General features: G+C 42.3%; 6 protein-coding genes across 6 annotated transcripts; 3 read left to right on the top strand and 3 right to left on the bottom strand.

Annotated features, from left to right (window-relative positions):
* Positions 1-3,906: 3,906 nt before the first annotated feature.
* Positions 3,907-6,056, top strand: VTN00DRAFT_10450 (uncharacterized protein; the record flags this gene model as incomplete). Its single annotated transcript, XM_069427108.1, has 5 exons — positions 3,907-3,923; positions 3,981-4,060; positions 5,153-5,576; positions 5,629-5,754; positions 5,810-6,056. The coding sequence occupies 5 exons, from the start codon at positions 3,907-3,909 to the stop codon at positions 6,054-6,056; spliced, it is 894 nt and encodes a 297-aa protein (XP_069284212.1).
* A 1,163-nt stretch (positions 6,057-7,219) lies between these two features.
* Positions 7,220-7,969, top strand: VTN00DRAFT_10449 (uncharacterized protein; the record flags this gene model as incomplete). The annotated part of the gene is made up of 3 exons (XM_069427106.1): positions 7,220-7,249; positions 7,309-7,576; positions 7,647-7,969. The coding sequence occupies 3 exons, from the start codon at positions 7,220-7,222 to the stop codon at positions 7,967-7,969; spliced, it is 621 nt and encodes a 206-aa protein (XP_069284211.1).
* A 1,094-nt stretch (positions 7,970-9,063) lies between these two features.
* Positions 9,064-9,746, bottom strand: VTN00DRAFT_10448 (uncharacterized protein; the record flags this gene model as incomplete). Its single annotated transcript, XM_069427105.1, has 4 exons — positions 9,064-9,258; positions 9,318-9,340; positions 9,534-9,655; positions 9,718-9,746. 4 exons carry the CDS (start codon positions 9,744-9,746, stop codon positions 9,064-9,066), a joined length of 369 nt encoding a protein of 122 aa, XP_069284210.1.
* Positions 9,747-10,298: 552 nt separating this feature from the next.
* VTN00DRAFT_10447 (uncharacterized protein) lies at positions 10,299-12,602 on the top strand (the record flags this gene model as incomplete). Its single annotated transcript, XM_069427104.1, has 2 exons — positions 10,299-11,822; positions 11,877-12,602. 2 exons carry the CDS (start codon positions 10,299-10,301, stop codon positions 12,600-12,602), a joined length of 2,250 nt encoding a protein of 749 aa, XP_069284209.1.
* A 1,794-nt stretch (positions 12,603-14,396) lies between these two features.
* On the bottom strand, positions 14,397-19,044 carry VTN00DRAFT_10446 (uncharacterized protein; the record flags this gene model as incomplete). The annotated part of the gene is made up of 18 exons (XM_069427103.1): positions 14,397-14,588; positions 14,646-14,764; positions 14,823-14,907; positions 14,957-15,044; positions 15,099-15,221; positions 15,275-15,357; positions 15,410-15,534; positions 15,579-15,776; positions 15,828-16,116; positions 16,165-16,359; positions 16,408-16,504; positions 16,557-16,718; positions 16,772-16,864; positions 16,915-17,012; positions 17,076-17,382; positions 17,435-17,909; positions 17,960-18,500; positions 18,562-19,044. The coding sequence occupies 18 exons, from the start codon at positions 19,042-19,044 to the stop codon at positions 14,397-14,399; spliced, it is 3,753 nt and encodes a 1,250-aa protein (XP_069284208.1).
* Positions 19,045-20,600: 1,556 nt separating this feature from the next.
* Positions 20,601-21,223, bottom strand: VTN00DRAFT_10445 (uncharacterized protein; the record flags this gene model as incomplete). The annotated part of the gene is made up of 4 exons (XM_069427102.1): positions 20,601-20,631; positions 20,684-20,724; positions 20,943-20,985; positions 21,042-21,223. The coding sequence occupies 4 exons, from the start codon at positions 21,221-21,223 to the stop codon at positions 20,601-20,603; spliced, it is 297 nt and encodes a 98-aa protein (XP_069284207.1).
* Between the last annotated feature and the right edge of the window lie 1,220 nt (positions 21,224-22,443).

The following is a 22,443-nucleotide window of genomic DNA, read 5'->3' as shown; positions in this document are numbered from 1 at the left end:
TGCTATATAACTGATATAAAATAGTTACTTATTCTTAATAACTATAGTAGCTATTTAACTGCAGTTTAATACTTTCTATAAGAAGAATATAATTATCTATTTTTATATATCTGTATATACTTCTTATCTTCTATAATTATTTAATATTAGTGTTTTTAGCCTGCTTAAGTGCATATATAGAAAACTGCTTAAAAATAGAATAATTGCTGGCAACAACTATATTGATAAGACTTTCTATCTCTATATCTATCTACTTATATAAAAGTATTTACTTCAAATAATATATATAAAGACTTTACAGAAGCTGGACTTAAACTACTTAATAAAAAATAAGTTTTTATAAGAATTATCTTTCAGCTTTATATATTAATATTATCAGCTTTAGTTAAAGACTCAGTCTTCTCTACTTTTTTAAACTTCTTAGAATTCTTGCTAGCTAAATTATAAGATTTGCAGCTTGCAAAAAAGTCTTAATATAAGAAAGTGAAAGCTTTCTAGCAGCTTAATATCTTATATGTATTATCTTAAAAAAACTACACAGATAGTAATAAATATAAATCTTCTTCAAGATAAAATTAGAACTCTACAAGCTAAGACTAAGCAGAAAACTCAAAAGAAAATAAGATATACTATTTTAGATAATAATACTCTTTTATCTGTACAAGAAGGCTAAAATTATATTCAGCAGCTTAATATACAGCTTAATAAGTAGCTTAATAAGTCTATATCTATAATATAATTGAACACTGAGCAAGCAGAGATATTAAGTAGTTTAATACAATTTTATTTAATATTTATATATATAACTACAACACTATAAATTAAATCTATTTACATTTAAAATAATTACCTATTTTATAAAGTAACCAGTTCTTGTACATTCTACTATATAGTAATTAGTGCAGTATAGTAATATATACTTTTACTAATACTTAGCACTCTTCTCTGTTCTCTTTTCTTATATTTTAGCAGCTTTTTAAGTATACTATTAGCTCTCTGCTCTAGTCAGAATACTCTTAGCAGCTATATAGAATCTAATAGTAGTCTACTTATATTTTTAACATTAACTAACTGTATATAGTTACTTAATTTTATATTTTAAAAGCATAGCATTATTTATAGTAATCTAGCAGTTCTTAATTATTTAATTAACTATTTAATAGATTGAACTTAGAGAGCTTTATATATACTACTGCTAGAAATGCTTAATAAGCTTAAATTACTTTTATAGCTTTTTAGTAGTTTTAGAAGTCTCTACAGTTTAGCTAGATAACTTCTTACTATAAAAGCTGCTAGATAAAGTAGATATCTTTAAAATATAAAGATTTTTAAGTACTTACTCTAGTTTATATAGAATTAAATCTGCAACTACAAAGACACTATATATATTAAATATAGAGAAAATCTAAGAGTATATCTGCTAACAAATATATAGAAATTTAATCTTATTAATACAATTAATTTCTAGCTATATATATATTTAAATCTGCTGGCCATATATATGTTTTAATAGTGAAAAACACACAATATCAAGTGGCTGAAAAAGATATAAGAAAGAAGATAGATAGTAGATAAAGAAATAATATTATTTTAATATAGAAATAATTAAATTTTGCAGTTATATAGCTTCTGTAACTATCTAAAATAAGTAGCTAATATCTATCTGCTGTACATAGCTTAGTATACTTATTAAAGACTTGTTTAAGTTAAAGTATTTCTAGTTAATTATTTATTCAGCTATTCTTACTAACTTTAATTACTCAGTCTGATAGTAGTTCTGTATATTAAGAAGATTAGTATTACTTATTAGCTAGAATAATTAGAGAAGATAGAAATTAGCTAGTTAAGTTAATAGTCTTAATTATAGTTGTTTATTTATAATTTCCAGATTAAATAGCTTTAGTACAGCTACTAATTTAAGAGATAATAATCTTTCTAAATTAATCTAAGTATATATATAAAATATAAGAGCAGTATCTTTAAAATTAAAATTATTCTTATAATAAATACATTTACTCTTATTAAAATTATAGATATTCTATTTAGAAATACTATATTTTATAGTATTCTAAACTAAAATTACTTTTTAATAATTTAAAAATCTTTATAAAGAGCATATTAATAGTTATATTTGCAGCTGTATTTTAACTTAATATTTTTATAGCAGTTAATAAAGTACTATATCTATTTTCTATCTATAGAACTAGATATTTTTAAGTAGTTTAAAAGTAATAAACTAGCTATATTTTATATAAAACTAATTTTTAAAGATAGACTACATTAATCTATAGATAATATTTATTATAAAAGAGTGAATATTTAGTAGAGATAAGTCTTTAGCTATTTAGAGTTAAATTATATATAAACTGTGTCTAGATATAAAGTGCTTTAATATTAAATATTTAATATTAGAGATTTTTAAAGCAGCTTAAATACTTTTAAATTAACTATTTTTTAAAGATTTAATTATAAGCAATATTCTGCCTTCTTATTAAATAGCTGAATCTGATTATTTTAGTAGCATCTTAATAGTTGAAATTAATAAAGTTAGTTGTTATGTTAGCAGTTAGACTACTTGCTTAGTGTCTCTGCTTGCTTAGTGTTTAATTATATTATTTTAATAGTAAGCTTTATAATGCTGCAGTAGCTGTAAAACTATTAAATATATTATAAAAAGTTAGTCTAATAAATAGCTATATAATTAGATAAATAAATAAACTAGTATTATAATAATATTTAAACTATACTATTACTAGTACTATACTTTACTATTAAAAGTTTAATAATTTAGTTTTATTCTATTAGAAACAGTTATAAACTAGTAATATAGTATAAAAATAAAATTATTGTTAACTAATATTTTAATAAATTAAATATTTATTAGCTTATTTTAAACTTACTGTACTTAAATTTAGTTTAAAAGAATAAGTTTTTATATTTATATTATTTTTATTAAGAAAGTTTATTTACTAGCTAATTTTATCTATTAAGTTATTTATACTAAATTTATAAGTTAAAGAAAAGATATTAAAGAAAAGATATTAAAGAAAAGATATTAAAGAAAAGATATTATATAACTACTAGCTGAACTAGTAGTTACCTGTTACAGTATAGCTTTTAGAGAGCATTCTAGAAGCTAAACTGCTACACTACTAGTAAAAGACTAGAATATAAAGTTAACAGCTTTATACTACTTTTATATAGCTTTTTACTACACTATTATATTATTTATAAAAATATATATACTATTTTACTATTTTTTTTATATTTATTTTTAACTAGCTTTTTATAAATTATTATAGTATTTAAGTACTCTCTAATAGCCTTAAAATTATATAATTTTAGTATAGCAATCTGCTAAGTTACTAGAATAGAGAAGAGAAAAAGTATAGTAGTAAACTATATTCTTATTACTTTCTTCTCTCTATTCTATATAATCTTAAAGATATTTAAAACTAATTAAATATTTTAATAAGTTATAGACTTTAGACAAAGCTATTTAAAAATAAATATAAGAAAAATAACAAGATAAATTGCTTAAAATAGAGAGTATAAAGTAATAAAAGATATAGTTTAATAGTGTACTAAAAACTGTAATTATATATTAAAAATGTAGATATTTTACTCTTTATCTAAAAACTATCTTCTCTTTATTTTAATCTAGATTTTTGTGTAGATTAAAGAGTCGAGACACAATTAAATTGCTGTTTGCATATTTTGTCAAGTTTTCTTGTGGGCCAGATGACAATCATGACGCCATAGATCCAAGTTTATTGGTCCACTGTCCAGTCCCAAGTACTTACTGCCCAAGTGGGTAGTGGCTGTATTGCTTCCCCGCGACACACAGTTGTTAAACAATTTTCTAATTATTAGGTACACGGGCATCGAAAAAAAACCAAAGCGACAATGTCAGTTGTTATTGAGTAAGTGTTTCACTCTTTTCCCAACACCTATCACACACCCAAGCTAAGCATCTACAGTAACATTCGTCGATTAGACATACAGATTGACAGACTCCAATCCAATGCTGCCGAAAACAATCTTGCCTCGAAAATTTCAAGTATTTCTGAAGACTCCAATGGTGTTTCCTGCATGCTTTACCAGACCCAAGAGATAGCTGATCTGAGGGCAATTGTTCGGATGCTTTCTGTTACCCCTGCATCTAAACCATTATTGCAACCACATAAACTCATTGACCTCCTCAGCAAAGCTCGCAGTTCATATTCACAGACCCGCTCGATCTCTAGATGTATCTCACACGGTTATGAAACAGATCTTCTGTGGTTAGTCGCTGCGAAGGCGGCAGTCCAGACGTTAGGATTGATGATGAACACATTTCTTGAGCGGACGCTAGGTCTGAGTGATGAAATATGGTACTGGGATGAAATACTGGGATCTAATTGGTATATGGCACTGTACGTCTTGCAGACGTCTCCTTCCAGACTGTGGTTTCAGACGAAGGACGTTTATGCAAGCATCAAGAGATGTTATGGCACGCGTACGGGACCCGGAATGTCTTCAATATCTGCCCGGTGGGCGAAATTCTACAAATCGCTTTGGCATAGTATCCGAGAGGGCTCTCCAGAGTATGCAAAATCGATAATATTGTCTCCGTCTGCGGTTTGCATATCGGAAGCACGACAAAAAAGGAAGTGTCTGATCACGATGAGAGGAATCCATGCCAGTAGCGTTGGAATGCTTATAGGAGAGTGTTTTTCATTTGGACTTGGTGACGAAGTTATGCAGACGGCTACCTACACCCCGTCCAAAAGGGAATGGCACGACGCTGTTTCCAAGAGCGTCTTGTTGATGGAAGCTATCCTCAAAACTGCAGCAACTTTTGACACTAACGTCAACGAATTCGAGGACGGGATATTCGCAGCTGTCGAATCTGAGATCTCGAATATGCACGATCGACTGCACAACAGTGAGGCGACCATATGCCCACTTCTCGTCATTGAACGATTGATATACATTCTACAAGATCGCCTTCCAAGCTATGCAATCTCTTCAACGGCGCAGATAGGCAAGTGGGGTCGCCCATCACGTCTCATTCGCTACTGGCTTCCAGCTTCTACAATACTATTCTCACTTAGCACGATTCTTCAGATCCTGACGAGTCGAAGGGCTGAACTTCTAAGATGGCTTCTAGAATTTGGATCAACTCTGATTGACTTCTGGCGCAATTGGGTTATGGAGCCTGTGGAGAAGCTAATTGGGACTATAAGGCATGACGAGAAGAGCGAAGTTGCCATAATTAGCAAAAATAGCCTGGAGGCCGATCGCGCAAGTCTAGAGAGAATGGTCGTTGATTTTGTTCTTGATCGTCCAGAGTCTGGTCAGAAGAGCTTGGTAACCCAGGCTGATATTGATTCCATCACAACAAAAGTCAAGGAAGGTGATTTGACACCTGTTTTGAGGGCCTATGAACGAGACTTGCGGAAGCCTTTCGTTGGAACTGTACGCGGCGATCTCGTTCGTGCGCTTTTGATTCAGATCCAAAAGACGAAGGTGGATGTAGAAATAGCAATTGGGGGAATTGATGCTCTGCTCAAAAGTCAGGAACTTGTTTTTGGGTATGTGTTGGTTCCCTTCATTTGATCGGTAAGCATGTTAACCTTTGAATAGCTTCGTTGGTCTTACCCCTGGGATTTTGGTATCATATGCAGCTTTTCGTTGGATCAGCAGCATGTTCAGTAGTAGGAAGGGCTTACGGCGAGGAAGAAAGCAGGATGCTTTGAGACGTGCTTTACGGTACTTATACTTCCATGGTCTCACGCTAACCTGACAAGTCTAACTATGACGATAGGAATATCGATAGAGTTTTGACATCATCTGTTCCCACCTCTAACGGTGCCCTCTCATATAAAGATCATGGACTACTCGTCAGCGAAGTTCACACCATCCATCAGATGGCAAGGAGTGTGTTCCCTGGAGTAGTTTACCATGATTTTCAGGAAGATATGGCTGATCTCACGGATATAAACGCCGGCGTGGAGAAACAGCTCAAGGTTATCGGAAGAATCCGATGGACGTATTCTAAATGGCTTCGATGAAATTTCATCTAGAATACTGAGGCCAATGCAACCACACAATCTTCCAATCTGGTTTTGTAGTTCCTGCCTATAGGCATCTATCTGCTAACACCGTTTCTCTTCTGAAGCCCAATTCAGCAATTCCAAAAGCTAAGCAGATATATCGCTGCGAGCATCGGAAAAGGATTCTCTCTTCCGATCGGCAAGACTGGGTGAAATTTCCAAACTCCTTCACTGGTTGCAAAGAACCTGAAGTTACATATCTATTTGGTTTGTGCTGGGTAACATCAGTCTATTTTGGCCAAGTACACCTAGATTCAAACGACAGTAATTTGCTACGTTGCTTTAACTGGTGGAATTGTCTATAAATACCCATTACTTAGCACGTTAGATTCATTGTCAAACCCCATGAAGCTAATACAGTCACTACACCACTCGGTGAGGTGGCCTTCCCCAGTTCGTAGATTAGGTACTAGGTATGTACTAGGTAGTAAGTACCTGAATCTAATCAACCTATATGTAGGGGCGCCAATTGTAAATCGAACAGGAGATAAAAAATCACAGAAAATAGAGCAAACACATCTTGAGAGATCTCAGAGAGACAAAGAAGCGGTGTTAAAATAGTTCGGGAGTTTCGCAAAATTCGGTACAGAGTACAGTACATTTGGGTGTTACTCCGGACGCTGTAAGCGCTAAACCTTCCAACAGCCAGCACTGGACAATCCGACACTAACCATGCCCGAGCGTCCAGCTTCTCAAACCGAACATTGTCCTCGACCTCCGACCTCCGCGCAAATATCGGGCACCGCTCTCAGAAATCTGGCCAGAACTGCACCATCATACACATTAGTCTGCTTCCTTCAGCTACAGATAGCGGTTCGGTAAACTGTGGAACCTTGCTACGCGTGTCGTCTGAGTTGCCAGCAGCCCTGAGGTCTCTTGACCATCATCATACCCTTCAAGCAACAGACGTCCCCTGATCTTTGAGACCATAGACCGCGAATCACTCTTACGCTCCTTCAGATAGCCTGTATACTTGCCACCATTGGGTGGCTGCAGCATTTCTGCAGAAGGTCGCGTCTAATACTTCCGGAGGCACCAAATCCCATCGTCACAAAAGCTCTTACGGTTGTTCGTTCTCTCCGTCGAGCCGGGTATTACACGGAAGTTGTTGCTATTGACAAATGGCGGGAACAAGGAACTATGATTTTTTGGTAGGGCCATATGAATGCAAGTAGTTTACAATATTTGCTGATTGTCGTGGCGGATACAGATCAAATTACTGCTCATTGGAGATTCAGGCGTGGGAAAGTCATGCTGCCTTCTGCGATTCAGTGAAGACTCGTTTACACCATCGTTTATCACCACCATTGGTATTGACTTCAAAATTCGCACTATTGAGCTGGATGGTAAGCGGGTCAAACTTCAGATATGGGACACGGCGGGGCAGGAGCGGTTTAGAACTATCACGACGGCCTACTATAGAGGGGCTATGGGTATTCTTCTGGTTTATGATGTCACGGATGAAAGATCATTCAACAGTAAGAAAACCCCGGAATGTGCCAGTGAAAAGTTGATAGAAAGGCGAATGTTGACCTCATCCTTGTGCAGATATTCGAACTTGGTTCTCAAATGTTGAACAGCACGCGAGTGAAGGCGTGCATAAAATGCTCATCGGAAACAAGTGTGATTGGGAGGAAAAGAGAGCTGTATCAACTGAGCAAGGCCAACAGCTCGCCGATGAGCTTGGTATTCCCTTTCTCGAAGTATCTGCTAAGAACAACATCAACGTCGAGAAGGCGTTCTACAGCCTCGCATCAGACATCAAGAAAGTCATGGATACTTCCAAGTCAGAGCAAGCCGGCACTCAGGGTGTTAGCCTAGACCAGCAAGGAGGTGGCGTGAACGTCAATGTGGGAGGTAAATGCTGTTAGACTCGGCACTGAATTCCCGGCCTCCCGATCCTATCTCCTTCGCTTCTCTATCTGAAAGCATTTGCTGCATTGTCATCTTCTAGAGGGCCCTTGAGACGTCTGATGGGAGCTTCAAAGTTGGCCTGACCATCTCATGATCCTTGCAACATGTCTGTTAATTGTAGTACGGTTGGGATTGACTTCTTTTTCTTTGCTTTTGTAACCTTGTCGTCGGCTTTCCTGATTAGATGGCGTCCTCTGTTGTTTCTCTTTCTGGTGCCTGCGATAGTGATCGTCAATGAGAATTCTGTATTTCTGCTCTGTCTGGCAATTATCGTTTATTGGCACATCGCTCTTCATTATTCTCGAGATCCCGAGCTTTGACTTCCAGCTATATTCCGTGGGAAAGTTTAGCTAGATGTGTATTCTACGGTAACTATTTAGGCCATTATAGTTAACAGCTCCTGGTATCCGATGAGTGTCTAGCGCAGCTTCAATTAACCGATTTTCTTGCATTAATCTGAGTAGAATCCGTCGCTTACAATTTTCCGGACGAGAAAAAATAGGCAGAGAACAGGGTGAATTACCGTAATATGATCTAACTTATCATCAGAACAAGCATTCTGCCTTCACCATTGTCTGCGGGCCATAGTAAGGAAGGCCATCAAGTCTGGGCAGATGCTTTCTATGCCAAGTGCGGACGAAACGTTTTGCATCTGATGCGCGTTTGAAGTCAATGCGCCAATTATCAACAATGCCTGAGGGGATTTGCGTGCCACCTTCATCAATGTCCTCTTGCGAAATCCTGGAAATTAAACCTTGTCCCACTCGTTCAACCGAACTTTCTCCATCAGATATCCGCCAGGGACTACCTCTGGCAAGACCATCCAGCTCAAGCAGCTTTTTAATCAACTTTATGTTCAGACCTTGTCGACTAGGTCGATCAATCCAGAACCTCACTGAAAATGAATTTTCGCCAGCGCGTCTCGCCCGGACCAGCCTTTCATGGGTGTTGATTGCGCGCTCCAATTTATAATCAAAAGGGGATAATTTCGCTGCAAGAGAAAGATTTTGAAATGGTGCAGTGAGTGTGTAGTCGTGTTGCTTGACACCAATTACTTGTCGTTCCGCAATAAGGCCAGGCGGCAGATGGATCGCTGTAGGGGATTGATTTGGTGGTGTGTATTTCGCAGCCAAATATCGGAGCTTTGAGGCCTTATCCTGATAGTCTTTAGCTTGCGCTGGCGATGAGAAGAGGAGTATCCAGGAACCGCGCCGTTGAAGTGTTCTATGATGGCGAAGGGGAATAACTGTGCAAGTCCCATCAGCATCTCCAGAAGCAGGAGAAGAACCGGACAAGTGTAGTCACCTTGCTCAAGCCCTCTGCGAGAGCTGCTGTCTTCAGCAGTACTCCGCCCCAGAAGCCTTAGAAAATCATATTTCGTCAAAGACTGGCTTGCCCGAGACAAAATTAATGCAGTTCTGTATTTTTGTCGACTGTGCTTTTCTGAAATAATCCTAAGCTGCCCATAACGGTCAATGTCGACACCGTGATCCTGCTTTCCGCTGACAATCCCCGACAGACCAGAGTCCGATCCATGCGGTACATGCGATCCAAGAATACTTTCGACTTGGTCACTCGACTCTGGAGCAGACAGCGAACTATGAGTGAGCCGCTGCAGATATTGCACTGCGACGGTATATTCCCTGGAGAACTTCAGATAGTTCTGGTGGTTTAGGGTGTGACGATAAGGGCCAGCCGAGCTTACTGAACAGAAGTGTTGGTGACATTCAACATGATAGAGCCGACGTCCTGGGAAAAGACAGTGCAAATAATGTGACATCGTGAAGGGATAATTCCTCGCAAGCATCCGATTCTCACATGGCGTAGGTTATACACGCCTTGAACATGTGTTGGGTCCGTACTCCGCAGAATCTCGGTTGCCGATAGGACCAGCGGAGATATTGTTCTGGGGCAATCTGTGTCCAGACGGCCATAAAAAAATCTTTGCTAATCCAACCGCATAAGGTCCTCCGCACACTTCAGTGTCAGCGCCAGCACTAGGGCAGCGCCCCTTGGAACTCATATCGCTCTGTCGGCCAGTGCTTCGAATGGAAGTCCATACTATGGCGATTTGCTCAGTCCCATTATTATCGAGTACCCCACCTGCTAAATCCTTGCACACAAACTCCGGTTCCTCAAACAGCCCACGTAGTGATGGCAATTGGAGCTTTGGCTAGACAATTTTACATGCCCTGACGAACATTACAGACTTTTCCAACGATTCTCGAAATATCCTGACACTCGCCATCTTGCAGAAGCTCCACCTTCTTTGCCGTGGGACTCAAGATGTCGGAATCGCGCAGTTTTACCGTTCGACCCTTCTCAAAGCAGCCAAGGAATGATCTCAAAGATTCCTTTCGCGTCCACCTATCGCCGTCTTCTCTAACATTTCTCAGACTTCGAGCCGGTGATCTTTGCAGCTTACAACTGGCCGAAGGAACCCCGAAGACAGCAATCGCTTGGAACGCACTTGAGAATATTCAAAACACTGTTGTGCAGACTTCAAAGACGCTGCAGGACTGCTATGGGATCAAGCTCGGTGACAAGGTTTCCATTGCTAAGGTCCATGCACCTCTCGAAGACGTGGATACTGCACGTCTGGAGGAATGTACAGATCCCGACAGGATTAGCAGTTATGGAGTTCTGTCCGAGTCAGATAGGGGACACTGGGAGTGGTGCCTAGAATATCCATTGTTAAAATGCGAAATTGTCTCCACTGGGTTGATTTTCGAAGTCGAGCTCAAGGGCCACCGTAGAAGTTTCAGAGTGGCAGAAGTATGGGGACAGAATCCCAATTCTATCAACACAATTTTTCGCTTCACTGAAAATTCAAAGATCAAGATCGGCCGGGATCAGGAGACAGCAGATGGGCTCGGTCCCATCAAAGTGCGACCATCTGGTCTGGGAGGCATGTCTCGACAAGTGGAACGGATCAACGAAGGTCTCGCAGACTTCAATTCGAAAACAGAGAGATTAAAGATGCCTTCTTTTTATGAACACACTCGAGGGATGATTATCTACGGCCCCAAGGGAACAGGGAAAACTGCTCTCTTGCAGCAAATGGAAGCTGCCGGCTGGAAAAAGTCATTCAGAATTGGAACGTCAACCATAAGCCGAAATGTGGGTGATGGGGAATCGAAGCTGCGCAAGGTTTTCTTTGAAGCACTACGTTCCCAGCCCAGTCTTGTTATCATCGATCAGGTGGAGTTTATCGCCCCGAGACGAACAACTCATGACTCCATGTCTCTAGCCTCTGTTTTATGCGAAAGCCTAGACTCAATAAAGAATGCTCATGTTCTTGTGGTAGCTGCAACACGTCATCCCAACGACGTCGATGATGCTTTGAGGACACCACATCGACTGGCAATCGAGATTGAGTTACCGGTGCCATCTGCCAAAGACCGAGCCGAGATTTTACGCGCAATTCGGGGCTCGTCCAATGAGCCAAGCGACAGTCTCCTGGAGATTATAGCGGAGAAAACGCATGGCTATGTTGGTGCAGATCTCTTTGCTCTACTTCAACTTTCTTGTCGCAAGGCGCGACATCGGCAACTGCTGGAGCATGGCTTCTCCGATAGCTGCTCCAGTACCTCTTCAGCAGTTTCTATCTTTCAATCCGTGACCCCAGTTGTCGAGGGTGATATGTCCCTCAAAATATGTGAGGCCGATGTTTTATTTGCCTTACAGGAGATTCGTCCTACGGCAATGCGAGAAGTACTTTTGGAAACGCCGAAAGTTAGATGGTCTGATATCGGTGGGCACCATGAAATCAAGCAACGTCTTCAAAAGGCCGTTCAAAGGCCACTGAAGGTGAGAAAGCCTACATATTTCTAAGAAATGACGAAAGATATCTAACCGTTCCAGTTCCCCGAACGAATGCAAAGGCTCAATGTTAAGAGCAAGAAAGGAATTTTGCTATACGGACCACCGGGTTGCTCCAAGACGCTGATGGTTAAAGCGCTGGCTACCGAAGCAGGGCTAAATTTCTTAGCAGTTAAGGGTGCTGAGATCCTAAGTATGTATGTTGGTGAATCCGAAAGGGCTCTACGAGAGGTTTTCCAAAAGGCTCGTTCCGCTAGACCCAGTATCATTTTCTTTGATGAAATCGACGCGATCGCATATAAGCGCGGCAGCACTTCTCACGGAGGCGTCAACGTACTTACCACTTTGCTGAATGAGATGGATGGCATTGAGGAACTGCGGAATGTCCTTGTTGTGGCAGCGACAAACAAGCCAGATGTGCTGGACCCTGCTCTGATGCGTCCAGGTAGATTGGACAATATCCTGTATATTGGACCACCGGATTTTGAAGCACGCAAGGAAATCTTAACCATCTGGTTCAGCAAATCGTCTGTCCATTCAGACGTGAACATTGATGAGCTAGCATTGAGGACTGAAGGTTATTCGGGTGCAGAGATTGTGAGCATCTGTGAGACGGCTGGGGATGCTGCGCTAGATGAAGAGGAAGAGACAGGCCAGGAGCGGCAGATTATGCCGGATCACTTTGAGTATGCACTGAGTCAGGTGAAGAGACAGATTACAGCTGCTGTTATCCAGGAGTATGAGCACTGGAGGGAATCAATGCGTTGAGTGAACAGCATGAGTGGATGTTCGCCATGGATGTAGGACATTGAACCTGTGCCTCGAGACTCAGACAGTGTGGTTCTCTGGAACGTAGGATAAGGAAATAGAAAATCAGATGAGACTTACCCGCCCGTTCTTTCCTGTAGGGTAGTAGCTTAGTCCCGAGTTGCGCCAAGAGGACGGTTACCAGCTCGGGGCCATCCACTGGTGCTCAACTTCGTACCGAGCACGCAGTAGTAGCTCCAACCGCGTGTGCCAGCTGCATCTCAAACACAACCACCTAGTAACGGGCATTCACTGCAGTTGTACCTGTGCCTGCATTTTTAGCGCTTCAATCACGTTTTTCTGTCCCACTGCAACAGTCTGCTTTACATGATATCGAGTGTTTCCTAACCGGAGATCTCTCCGTCACCTTGATTTCCGCTTCTTACCTGTCTTTCTATCATCATGTCTGTGAGATCATCCTCCCGAGGACGGTCTCGCACGCGCTCACCGGGACTATCCTCTCATGCTTCTGATAGATCTCGATCTCGATCCTTACGTCGCTCTGTATCTCCACGATCGGAGTCCCGGCCGAGGACCCTAAGTCGGAGCCCCTCCTATCATCGCGGCCTCGAGCGTCGCAACGGGTATCGGGGAAGAAGCTGGAGTCGCTCTCTATCGCAAAGCAGAGGAGCTTTCAGAAGCCAAAGTAGAGGTAGGGGGGATCGCTGGTATCGAGACAGGAGCTACACGCGAAGCCGAAGCCCAGAGAGTCCTCCACGAAGGAGTTCAAAGGTCTGCTGCATCCTCCAGTTCTGCTGCGATTCTTGATGTTTATCTCTAGTCATGCTGATGGTATTTTCAGATAGTCGTCGAGAAATTGACAAAGAACGTCACTGAGAGCCACCTCCGGGAAATTTTTGGGAGCTTTGGGGAAATACAAAGCCTTGATTTGCCAATGAACAGAACATGTAAGACCATTAGCCTCGCTGTACGTGCAATATGTCGCTGATAAAGCATCCCAGTCATGACCAATAGAGGCACAGCATATATTCTTTACTACCATGTCGCGGATGCAGAAGCAGCTATCTCTCATATGCATGAAGCCCAGCTAGATGGAGCCGTGCTGAATGTCTCCATTGTTCTTCCTCGACGAGCATTTTCGCGTTCACCACCCCCTGCTCGCCTAGAAAGAGGGGATTTTGGCCGTGCGCCACCTGTGGATAGTAGGCGACTACCAGGTTCCTTCCGTTCATCTCCACCCCGGCGCAGATCTCCGCCTCCAAGAAGGTATGGCGGTCCTCGAGCAATGGACAGACATGATCTATACCGTCCGCGTTCCTTGTCACGTTCGAGATCGCCTCGTCGCTCACTCTCCTACTCGTCACGATCTCCAACAAGATCCCCTCCACCGAGAAGAAGAGATTCGACTCGACGAGACAGTCCCCCGCGCCAAAGACGCCGTAGTCCCAGCTATAGCAGCTACAGCAGTTATAGCGACAGAAGTAGGAGCCCAAGCAGAAGTCGAAGTCGAAACCGGTTTGGTCCTGGGAGGAGATAAAAAGGAGAAAGATTAATTACCATTGTCTTACATACGATTGCGTCGGTCATGTTTTGTTCCTAGGTATGCCTTTACCAAATACCTTGCCTGAAGTTGGAACTTAGGCTGTAAATCAGATGATTTCGGAGCAGGTACCACTTGGCTCACTCATAATGTAATGTGGCCCTAATTCCTCAACTTGAAGAAACATTTCTAAGAGCAGACAACAAGACAACCGAAGCAGAGTCCAGGAAAGGAATGGGAACAATCGTATTCGTTCAGAAAAATGCGCACCATCCAATATACATTGCGGCCAGGTTTTTTTTGTCCGTAGCTTGAAGGATCAGCTCGTCCACGTGACCATCCACAGAGAGTGGAACAGACTCCCCAGGTAGTAAGCCTCGAAGTTTGTTACGTGCAAACTCTAGGACACCCTCCGGCGTATCTGGCACGTTTGCATTGGTCCGGCGCTTCGTTTTGAGGTTAATCACACTGTATAACAGTCTTGGGCAGCGAGGATATCCTACCTTTTTGCCTATGAAATCAGTGGTAGGGTCATATAGAAAAGTTTCAAGGATGGTCATGAGCGCATCTTCGTTTTGCCGTAGAAGGCTGAGGGTTATTTCGCACGTTCTACGAAATGGGCCTGGGGGTTGAAAACATTAGGTCTTCCCTACTACAAGAGGGGTATCCCATGAACGTACCGTTATATCCATAAGCCCCAAAAGCATCAATCATGTTATGGGTCAGACGAAACGGGACCAATTCCGGTTTATCAAATGTCAATCCCTTTGCCAGTTAGTAGGACCTTAACATTTTCACCATGTTGGGTACGAACTTTATCGAAGAGACAGTTGAAGTCTACATGCAATATACCGCCGTTTCCTTCCTCAAAGAGAATATTCTCACCATGCCTGTCGCCCAGTCTGCAAATATATCAGATTTGCTGATACGCGTAAGAGTGTTTCAAAGAAACGTACCCAAGGACGTATCCGACCATTGACATGACAGCACAAGACCGCGTGTATCTAAGTCTTGCTGCAAACCACGCCCCTGTCTCTGGGAACATTTCGACAAACCATTCATGTAAGACTGGCGGGTACCTGCTTTATTGTCAGCCTTGATTTGTGATCTCGGTAAATACGTCCATGCTCACTTTGCAAGTATTTTGGTTGTGAATAGCGAGAGCTTTGAGATGTCAGAGCATGCCTCATTAAGGTAGTGTCTAATTTCACCATACTGTGAAATGATCAGCCTGAGAACAAGATAAAACCGGGATTGACGTGCAAACATTTGGTGTGATTCCCCTTTCCCGAAGCAGTTTGACAACAATCTCCCTCAAAGTTCTTAGGTTGTCGACCCACTCAATGAGCCCGCATTCTTCGTTCAATGGTGTGACCGCATAGGTTTTGATATCTTCCTAAATTAGCCTGTGCTCGTTAATTTATAGGACAACTTACACATCCGCCGTTTACTCGACTCAACATCCCTTTTCAAGAATCTGTTGATCATGTTGTTGAATTCCATGAGACGTTGATCCTTCCGAAGATCATCTTTCGGCTTACAGAGAAGACTATAGATCTTCCCATCAGAGCCTCGGATACTGATCTTTCGGGGTTTTTGAAGCGAACTGAGGACCTGGGAATCATCGAGAACACCTAACGAGGTTAGATAATTTGCAGTTGCAAGATTCTTTCCTCGGGACGTACTTTCAATGGTGACCGTATCTCGGGGAAAGGCTCTGAATGTCTTTAAATAATCCGAGTCGTGATTGGCCGGAAGACTAGGAGTTAACAAGATCTGGAAGGGAACCACTAGACGGCAAGGCGCGACCTTATGATTAAAGCCAAGATTTCGTGCGAGGCTAATCTTTGATACCTTATCTTCAATACGTGCTACACACAGCTTGAGCAATTCTTCTGAAAACCTTTGACCTTGGTTAATCATCACTTTCATGTCGGCTACCGATGATTCTGTCTTCAACTTCTTTGTCGCCTCCTGTGCTATTCAGCATTCCGAACATTGTATAAGATTGGGAAAACGAACCGTTATCTTTTGGAGACAGTTGATCCCTCGGGAAGCACGGTCTTTAGATGAGGACTTAACAACAGCTAGCACTGTCCATAGTCCTTGCTGGGGGAAAGCGTTGACTGTCTTTACGACGATCTTTGTCAATAGCTCATAGACTGTAGGGTTGGTGTGACAAATGCGAGCCACAACTTGAGGAAGGATTGTAAACAGCTAAAACTGTCAGCAGGATATGATGTAAACGGGGAACAGATTCGTTACCAGTGCAGCAGGCATCCGGTTAAGATACTTTTTCAGCTGAGAGTGCATATCATCGAGACTCTTCTTCCGTTGATTTATACTGTGTTTCTGAAACTCTCTGAAATGCTCATTAGTAACTGGTAATGCAATTAGCAGCGCTGGGTTCTTACTCGTTGTCCCCTCTCTTTGGATCAAAGGGTTGTTCAACAATGGATGCGTGCTCCAACCAAAGTGTTAAGACCTTTGGCAAAGTCTGAAACACATACTTGTTTCCATGTGCAAGTGAGCGAAGGTAATTATCAATAACAAGCTTTGAAGCTTCTCCGCTCAGGCTTAAGAGATATCAGCAAAATATAACCACCTTGCGGGGGATAGTAAGTCTTACTAGATCTGTGCCTCTTTACCCAAGGGCTTAGCCTTCTCCGACTCCAAAATCTTGTTGTAATGTTTTCCAAGGTAATAATGTGCCTTTTCCCATCTGCTTCCCGTGTTACTTTAAGCGGCTATTGACAATAGTCCTCTGCTTACCTGGTGTGAAGTTTGATGGCCTCCCGGTATCTCTGAACAATGACATCAGATTGAGTTTGACCAGCTCTGTCCGTCCACTTCGCAAGTAACAAGTGGGCCTGAAGAGATGTTAGCGACACAGCTTTAAAGATCTTCTCTAAATATCCTGGAAATTGATATACCCTAGCTGCGAGCATGTTCTGATGCCGCTCACGGTTCGATGTCAATGAGGTAGACTGGGCGTCTAGCGGGCCATAATCGTAAGATACGAACGCATTGGCTGCTATTGCTCCTTTCAAGGTTTGAATTGCTTTTCGATGATGACCGTCTTTCCATAAAAGTCTTGCATGTTCAATTGTGGCTGAATTATCCTTCAACTGTGCAGCACGGAGCACAGAGTGATAGGCTTGGCTCGTGAAGTTGCCCTTTCGTGAGAGCCGTGCGCCAGTTAACCAAACGGCGGCGATGTCAGAATCAAGAAAACCAGCCCTATGCATCAGTTAGAAGTGAGCAATATTATTTTACATCCACCTGTACTCACGACAATTCCATCGTGGCACGCCTTAGACCGAGTAGGTACTGCTTGTCAGAGAGATAACCCCCAATGACGTCCAAACGACGATTTAGAGCCCCTAGAATATCAGAACGACTGATGTGTCCCACACAGCCAGCATCCGCGATGGATTCTACTTCAGTCAAAGCATGCAGCCGAAGAATACTATCATGGCATGACTGCAGAGATGCAACAGAATTGACGGTTAGAGACTTTGCCACACTGTATCGTAAGTCGTTGACGATGGCTTTGAAAGCAACTCTATCGCCATGCCTAAGAGCGCTTAGAGCCGTTCCAATGCCTATGTTAAAATCTCCCGTGTCCTGTTTCGGGCACATTTCAAGATAGTGGTCCAGTTTGTCCCACTTCCCTGTTACCCAGGAAGCTTCCACAGCGAATGGCAAGAGTCTAGGCAGGGCTGCTCCTGCTTCTTTGAAGACTTCGAATTGATTGAGAAGAGCATCTGCAAGTATGAGTATAAAGCGTAGGGAATATGTCATCGATGAGCAATACCTTGTTGACCAGATTCTTTGAGGCAGGTGAGCAAATTCCACTGAGCATCGCTATTTCCCGGTTCTTTTTCGAGTTGCAACTCATACCAACTCTGGGCTGCAATCCATCTTCCCGATTTTCGATGTTCAAGGACCTGTTGATCGATGTTAAGCACTTGCAAATGGGCTGAGATGCCTTCGATACCATCCGGTTCATCTATTTGTGTATAGATGTCCTGTAGACGCTGGTACAAAGACTCAATATCCGTATGGTCCTGTTTGTCTGGTTGAAGTTTGAATTGTCGGATATATTGTTCCCAGTGGAACAGCGCCCTTGAGAAGGACTTGCATTCGACGGCTCTTTTGGAGATGATCTCCGGAGGTATCCATGCCAAGACCTGTTCAACACTTCTGATTTGACTAGAATAGGTATCCCGAAGCGAGTCCTTGGAACTGTCCTTTTGAGGCCGATTGCTATGTGCTCCATGGCCGATAAGACCGGCGTATTGCTTTTTCTTTCCTTGAAGCCATCTAGACAAATAGTCCAAGACTCCGAAGACACTCTGAATTTTCGTTTGCATACTATAAGCGTTGGTACAATAAGATAGATGCTTCTTAACTTACCTCACTACAAAGTATTATATTTTCTCGAGCCTGACTATTCCCCTCGGGAAGAGGATGTGAAAGAACCCTTGATAGTTCTTCCTGTAGTTCCCTTCTCTGAGTGTCGGTACCCCCAATTGCCAGGTTCAGCACGGCAAAAGGAAGAAGAAAAGACGCTATTGAGATATCTTGGCCTCTAATTATCCGACTGCACACGCGGAAAATCACTCGCGCATTATCTCCGTTACCCTTCTGCAGTAGATCCTGGACAAAGGTTCGGAGCCACTCCCCATGGCTCAGATTAGATGAGAACAATGGGTAGTTGCAACTTGTGTTGACAGCGCCGATCGTGAGGGTATATTGTGACGTGAGAAAAGGAGTCAAAGTGTTGCGCACAGTCTCAGGAAGAGCCAACCAACGGCGGTAGTTTTCATTTGACTGCACATCGCGGGAGCGGACAGCAACTGTTGTGTCAAGGTTGCAAAACTTAAGTAGATTCTGCATGGCGTAGGCAAGAAAGCCCTGTGCCCTGGTGTTGGAAGCTGATAAGAACGCTTCGACCAGTACGTGCTGAAGAAAAAACAATATAAAGTCAAAGGTTTCTTCCATCCTGTCAAAATTAGACAGTACAAGTATATCCTTCTTTTCTTTCACAGTTTCGACCCGATTCGGATCCAAGCAACCAATCAGACCAAGGCACCTGGCAGAGAGGATCGTGATTTTGTCGGAGCTAGTGTTGAATTTGACGCAACAGTCAAGCAAAGAGCGGGTTAGCTGCGCAACAACAGCATCTGGTTGCTCGTTGAGAACGGACATATGAAGAAACTCCTCGTGTTCGGTCAAATACGGGACGAGCTCTTTGAGAGCTTGTTCAACAACAGCTGCATTTTCGCTTTGGCAGCGACGGCTGAATGCTGCGAAATGAGTCCTTATATCCATTTGCCCCTTTAATTGATTGATTTCCTTTTCGAAGTTAGCCATCACGGGGATCGCAGACAAAGACGGCATAGTGTTAAAAATGTCTCGCACAAGATCGCTGTGACTTTTCAAGATGTAGTCAACAAGATCGTATGCTTTTTTTCTGCTTCCATCTTGGAATCTGTCCCAGTATCTGATAATGATTGCCAGAGTTTGGTCAATAAGAGGCTCAATTTCTTCTTCCTCAAGGGAGGTAATGAGAATGCTCCAAGTTGCAAAGGCGTGGTCACAGAGTTCTTCAAATTCCAAGGCTGATCTGAGGCAAGCGCAAATCTGAGTTAATCAGCTTCCAAGAGTCGATTAATCAAAAGAAGCATACGTTTACAGACCTGTGGTAACGCACTGCTGATGTGACCTTTTGCAATCTTAACCATCTCTCCGATTGCGACAATATTTCTCTTCTTCTCCACTATGGGTTGTCTGATTTGGAAATCATTTATAGTAGTGGCAAATTGGGTGATGATCCCAAGGACATGCTCTTCGATGAAACTTCCTAGTAAGTCCGGCTTTCTGGAGACTACAGCTCCTTGCGTCGATTTTCGAGGGACAAAAGTTGCCAGAAGCTGAAGAGCTCGATGGAACTTGTTGCCACAAATATTAGCAAACGTAAGAACAACTGCTGAACATCCTTACCCTACTCTCATTCCCTTCCCCTGCATCGCCCAGACATTTTAAAAGATCGCAGGCGATCAGAATCGGTTCAGTCCTAAGGAACTCTGACAGCGTACGACCTTTAAATTCTGGATCCACGTCTGCAAAAAGAGACAAGATCATGCCCTCCGGATCTGACGAAGGTTGGCTTAATAGGAAGGCAAGTATGGAGGCGAGGTTATTCTTTTCTGAGCAGAGATCAAAAGGAGACTTAGTCTCCTTGTAAGTTGCTCCTATTCTTAAAATAACATCTCGCTTCCTCGTCAGGACCAAATATGGTAGCACATGAACTTCTGTCAATCTGAGAAAGTCGTCTACTTTCATTCCCAGCAGATCGCAGAGTTGTTCTGCCATATGTGGACGACTCTGAAGATTTTTGACAACTGTAATAGATAGACTCTTCCAAAAGGGCCGAAACAGACCAGCTGGTGTCATCGAAAGCCGCTGTGCAAGCTTTGAAAGCTGTGCGTTGTTAACCGACAGACAGCCAAAAGTTGAAATCAATAAAACTTACTTCGGTATACGCCACCCCAGAGACGTACGGATTTGCGTGCCCTAGGTACTCCAAGAGACGAAGAAGAATTATATTCATTTCTTCATCACCAGATATCCTGGAAGAATGAGCTCCTCAAACCCTCCCATGAACAAGACATGCGTACTTACTCGGCAAGCCTGCACAATGTTAAAATACAGGTCTCTTGAATTGGTGTTTCTTGTTTTTCGGACAGGCTTCTCAAGCACTCCAAGATGACAACAAAGTTGCCCCTACGGACTTCTGGATCCAAGCCTTTGCGCACGAAGGCCGTAATGGTATGTCTGAAAACTCGTTAGCCCCACAAAATGGAGACATATATACAAGATTATAATCATACCCAGCAACTGTTCGGAGCTCTCTAACAGAACTCCAGAGCGAATGGAGGCACCGTTCGCCAAACACAGAAGAAGTGAGACGGAGTTGGCTGCAATCAGGCTCGTGAACTAGGATACCGCGCAATGCGACGATTGATGCTATTCTAGGCGCCGAGGCACGTGTAAGTTTTGGTAAAATTTCCATAAACGTCTTTCGTAACTCTTCGAAGGCACAGCTTTTCCAAGGTGAGACGATGCGCTCGCCAGCGTGGTCGGGGTTGCAGACATGACAATGAAGCGGCCCTGTTCTCGATGTATTTACAGAACATCCTTCTAACAAAGCACCAGCTCCTGCACATGGAAATCTTCCCAGGGTAATCAGGAATTCACATTTGTCATCATCTGAAAGCTTGAGGAAGGTCTCCCTTGTGAACATGGTTTCAGTGAGGTGTCACCCATCAGAGCATGTAATGTAACTTACGCTACTTTAACACTAAGACCGTCCAAATTTAATGATATTTTAGAGTCAAGGATGGTATTGACTTTGTTCAAAAGCTTTTGAAGGATATTTGGAACTAATGACTGAGTTTCGACTTGCGAGAGACGAACACGTTTTCGTGCGGGGCTACCCTGATCAATATTTGTTATCTCAGGTATGTCTCTGGTTGTCTGCAGGTTCTCAGAGGTCTCGAAATCATCTATTCGGCCAACATCATTATTGCAGGATTGTCGTAACTCGACGCGATTCAAGTTGCTGTGCAAATCTTTGTTCAAAAGCCTAAGAACGGCTCCCTGATTTCCTGTTAGCAAATTAATCAAATTGAGAGCAAAAACCCCGAATTAACTTACCTGGAAAGATGATTGGAATGTTCCAAATAGAATGTCGTCGCTCTTAATATCCCATAAAGTCGGAAGGAGGATATCTTCAATACATGCCCTGATGACGGTAGACTGCTGTGCAAGTTGTCCAATGCTGTCAACGAATTGACAAAAGGCAGCCTGAAGCGCCGATTCTTGACGAAACAACTCCAATGATAGTAAATCCGCCAGGCTTTGAAGCCAGACACATGTCACTTTTATGTCAAGTGACACAATTCTGCCTAGTGACGAATAGGCGTCGTGGCACCTTTGAATACATGCTAGGAACCGTATGGAAAGTTGACTCTTGCATTGAAAGCTGCTTGGCCCTGTGGTCTGAATCCAGTGGACAATAATCTTCCATAGTCTCTGATATCCATTCAGAGCCCAAGCCAGGTTCTGACGAATGATAGGAGCTGTATTATTCCAGAGTGATGCTGGAGGAACCATAGAATCTAGGAGTTGGAGAAGGGAAGCAGCCACATAAGGAAACGACCCAAGAGTGATTTTCTTTCCAAAAAGGTCACGAGCGAGGCCAAATCTCTCTACTTCTGCCAGAAGATGCCC

Source organism: Thermoascus crustaceus (genome assembly GCF_041956765.1).
Source record: "Thermoascus crustaceus strain CBS 181.67 unplaced genomic scaffold VTN00scaffold_9, whole genome shotgun sequence".
Lineage (NCBI taxonomy): Eukaryota > Fungi > Ascomycota > Eurotiomycetes > Eurotiales > Thermoascaceae > Thermoascus > Thermoascus crustaceus.
This window is presented reverse-complemented; position numbering and strand designations above follow the sequence as displayed.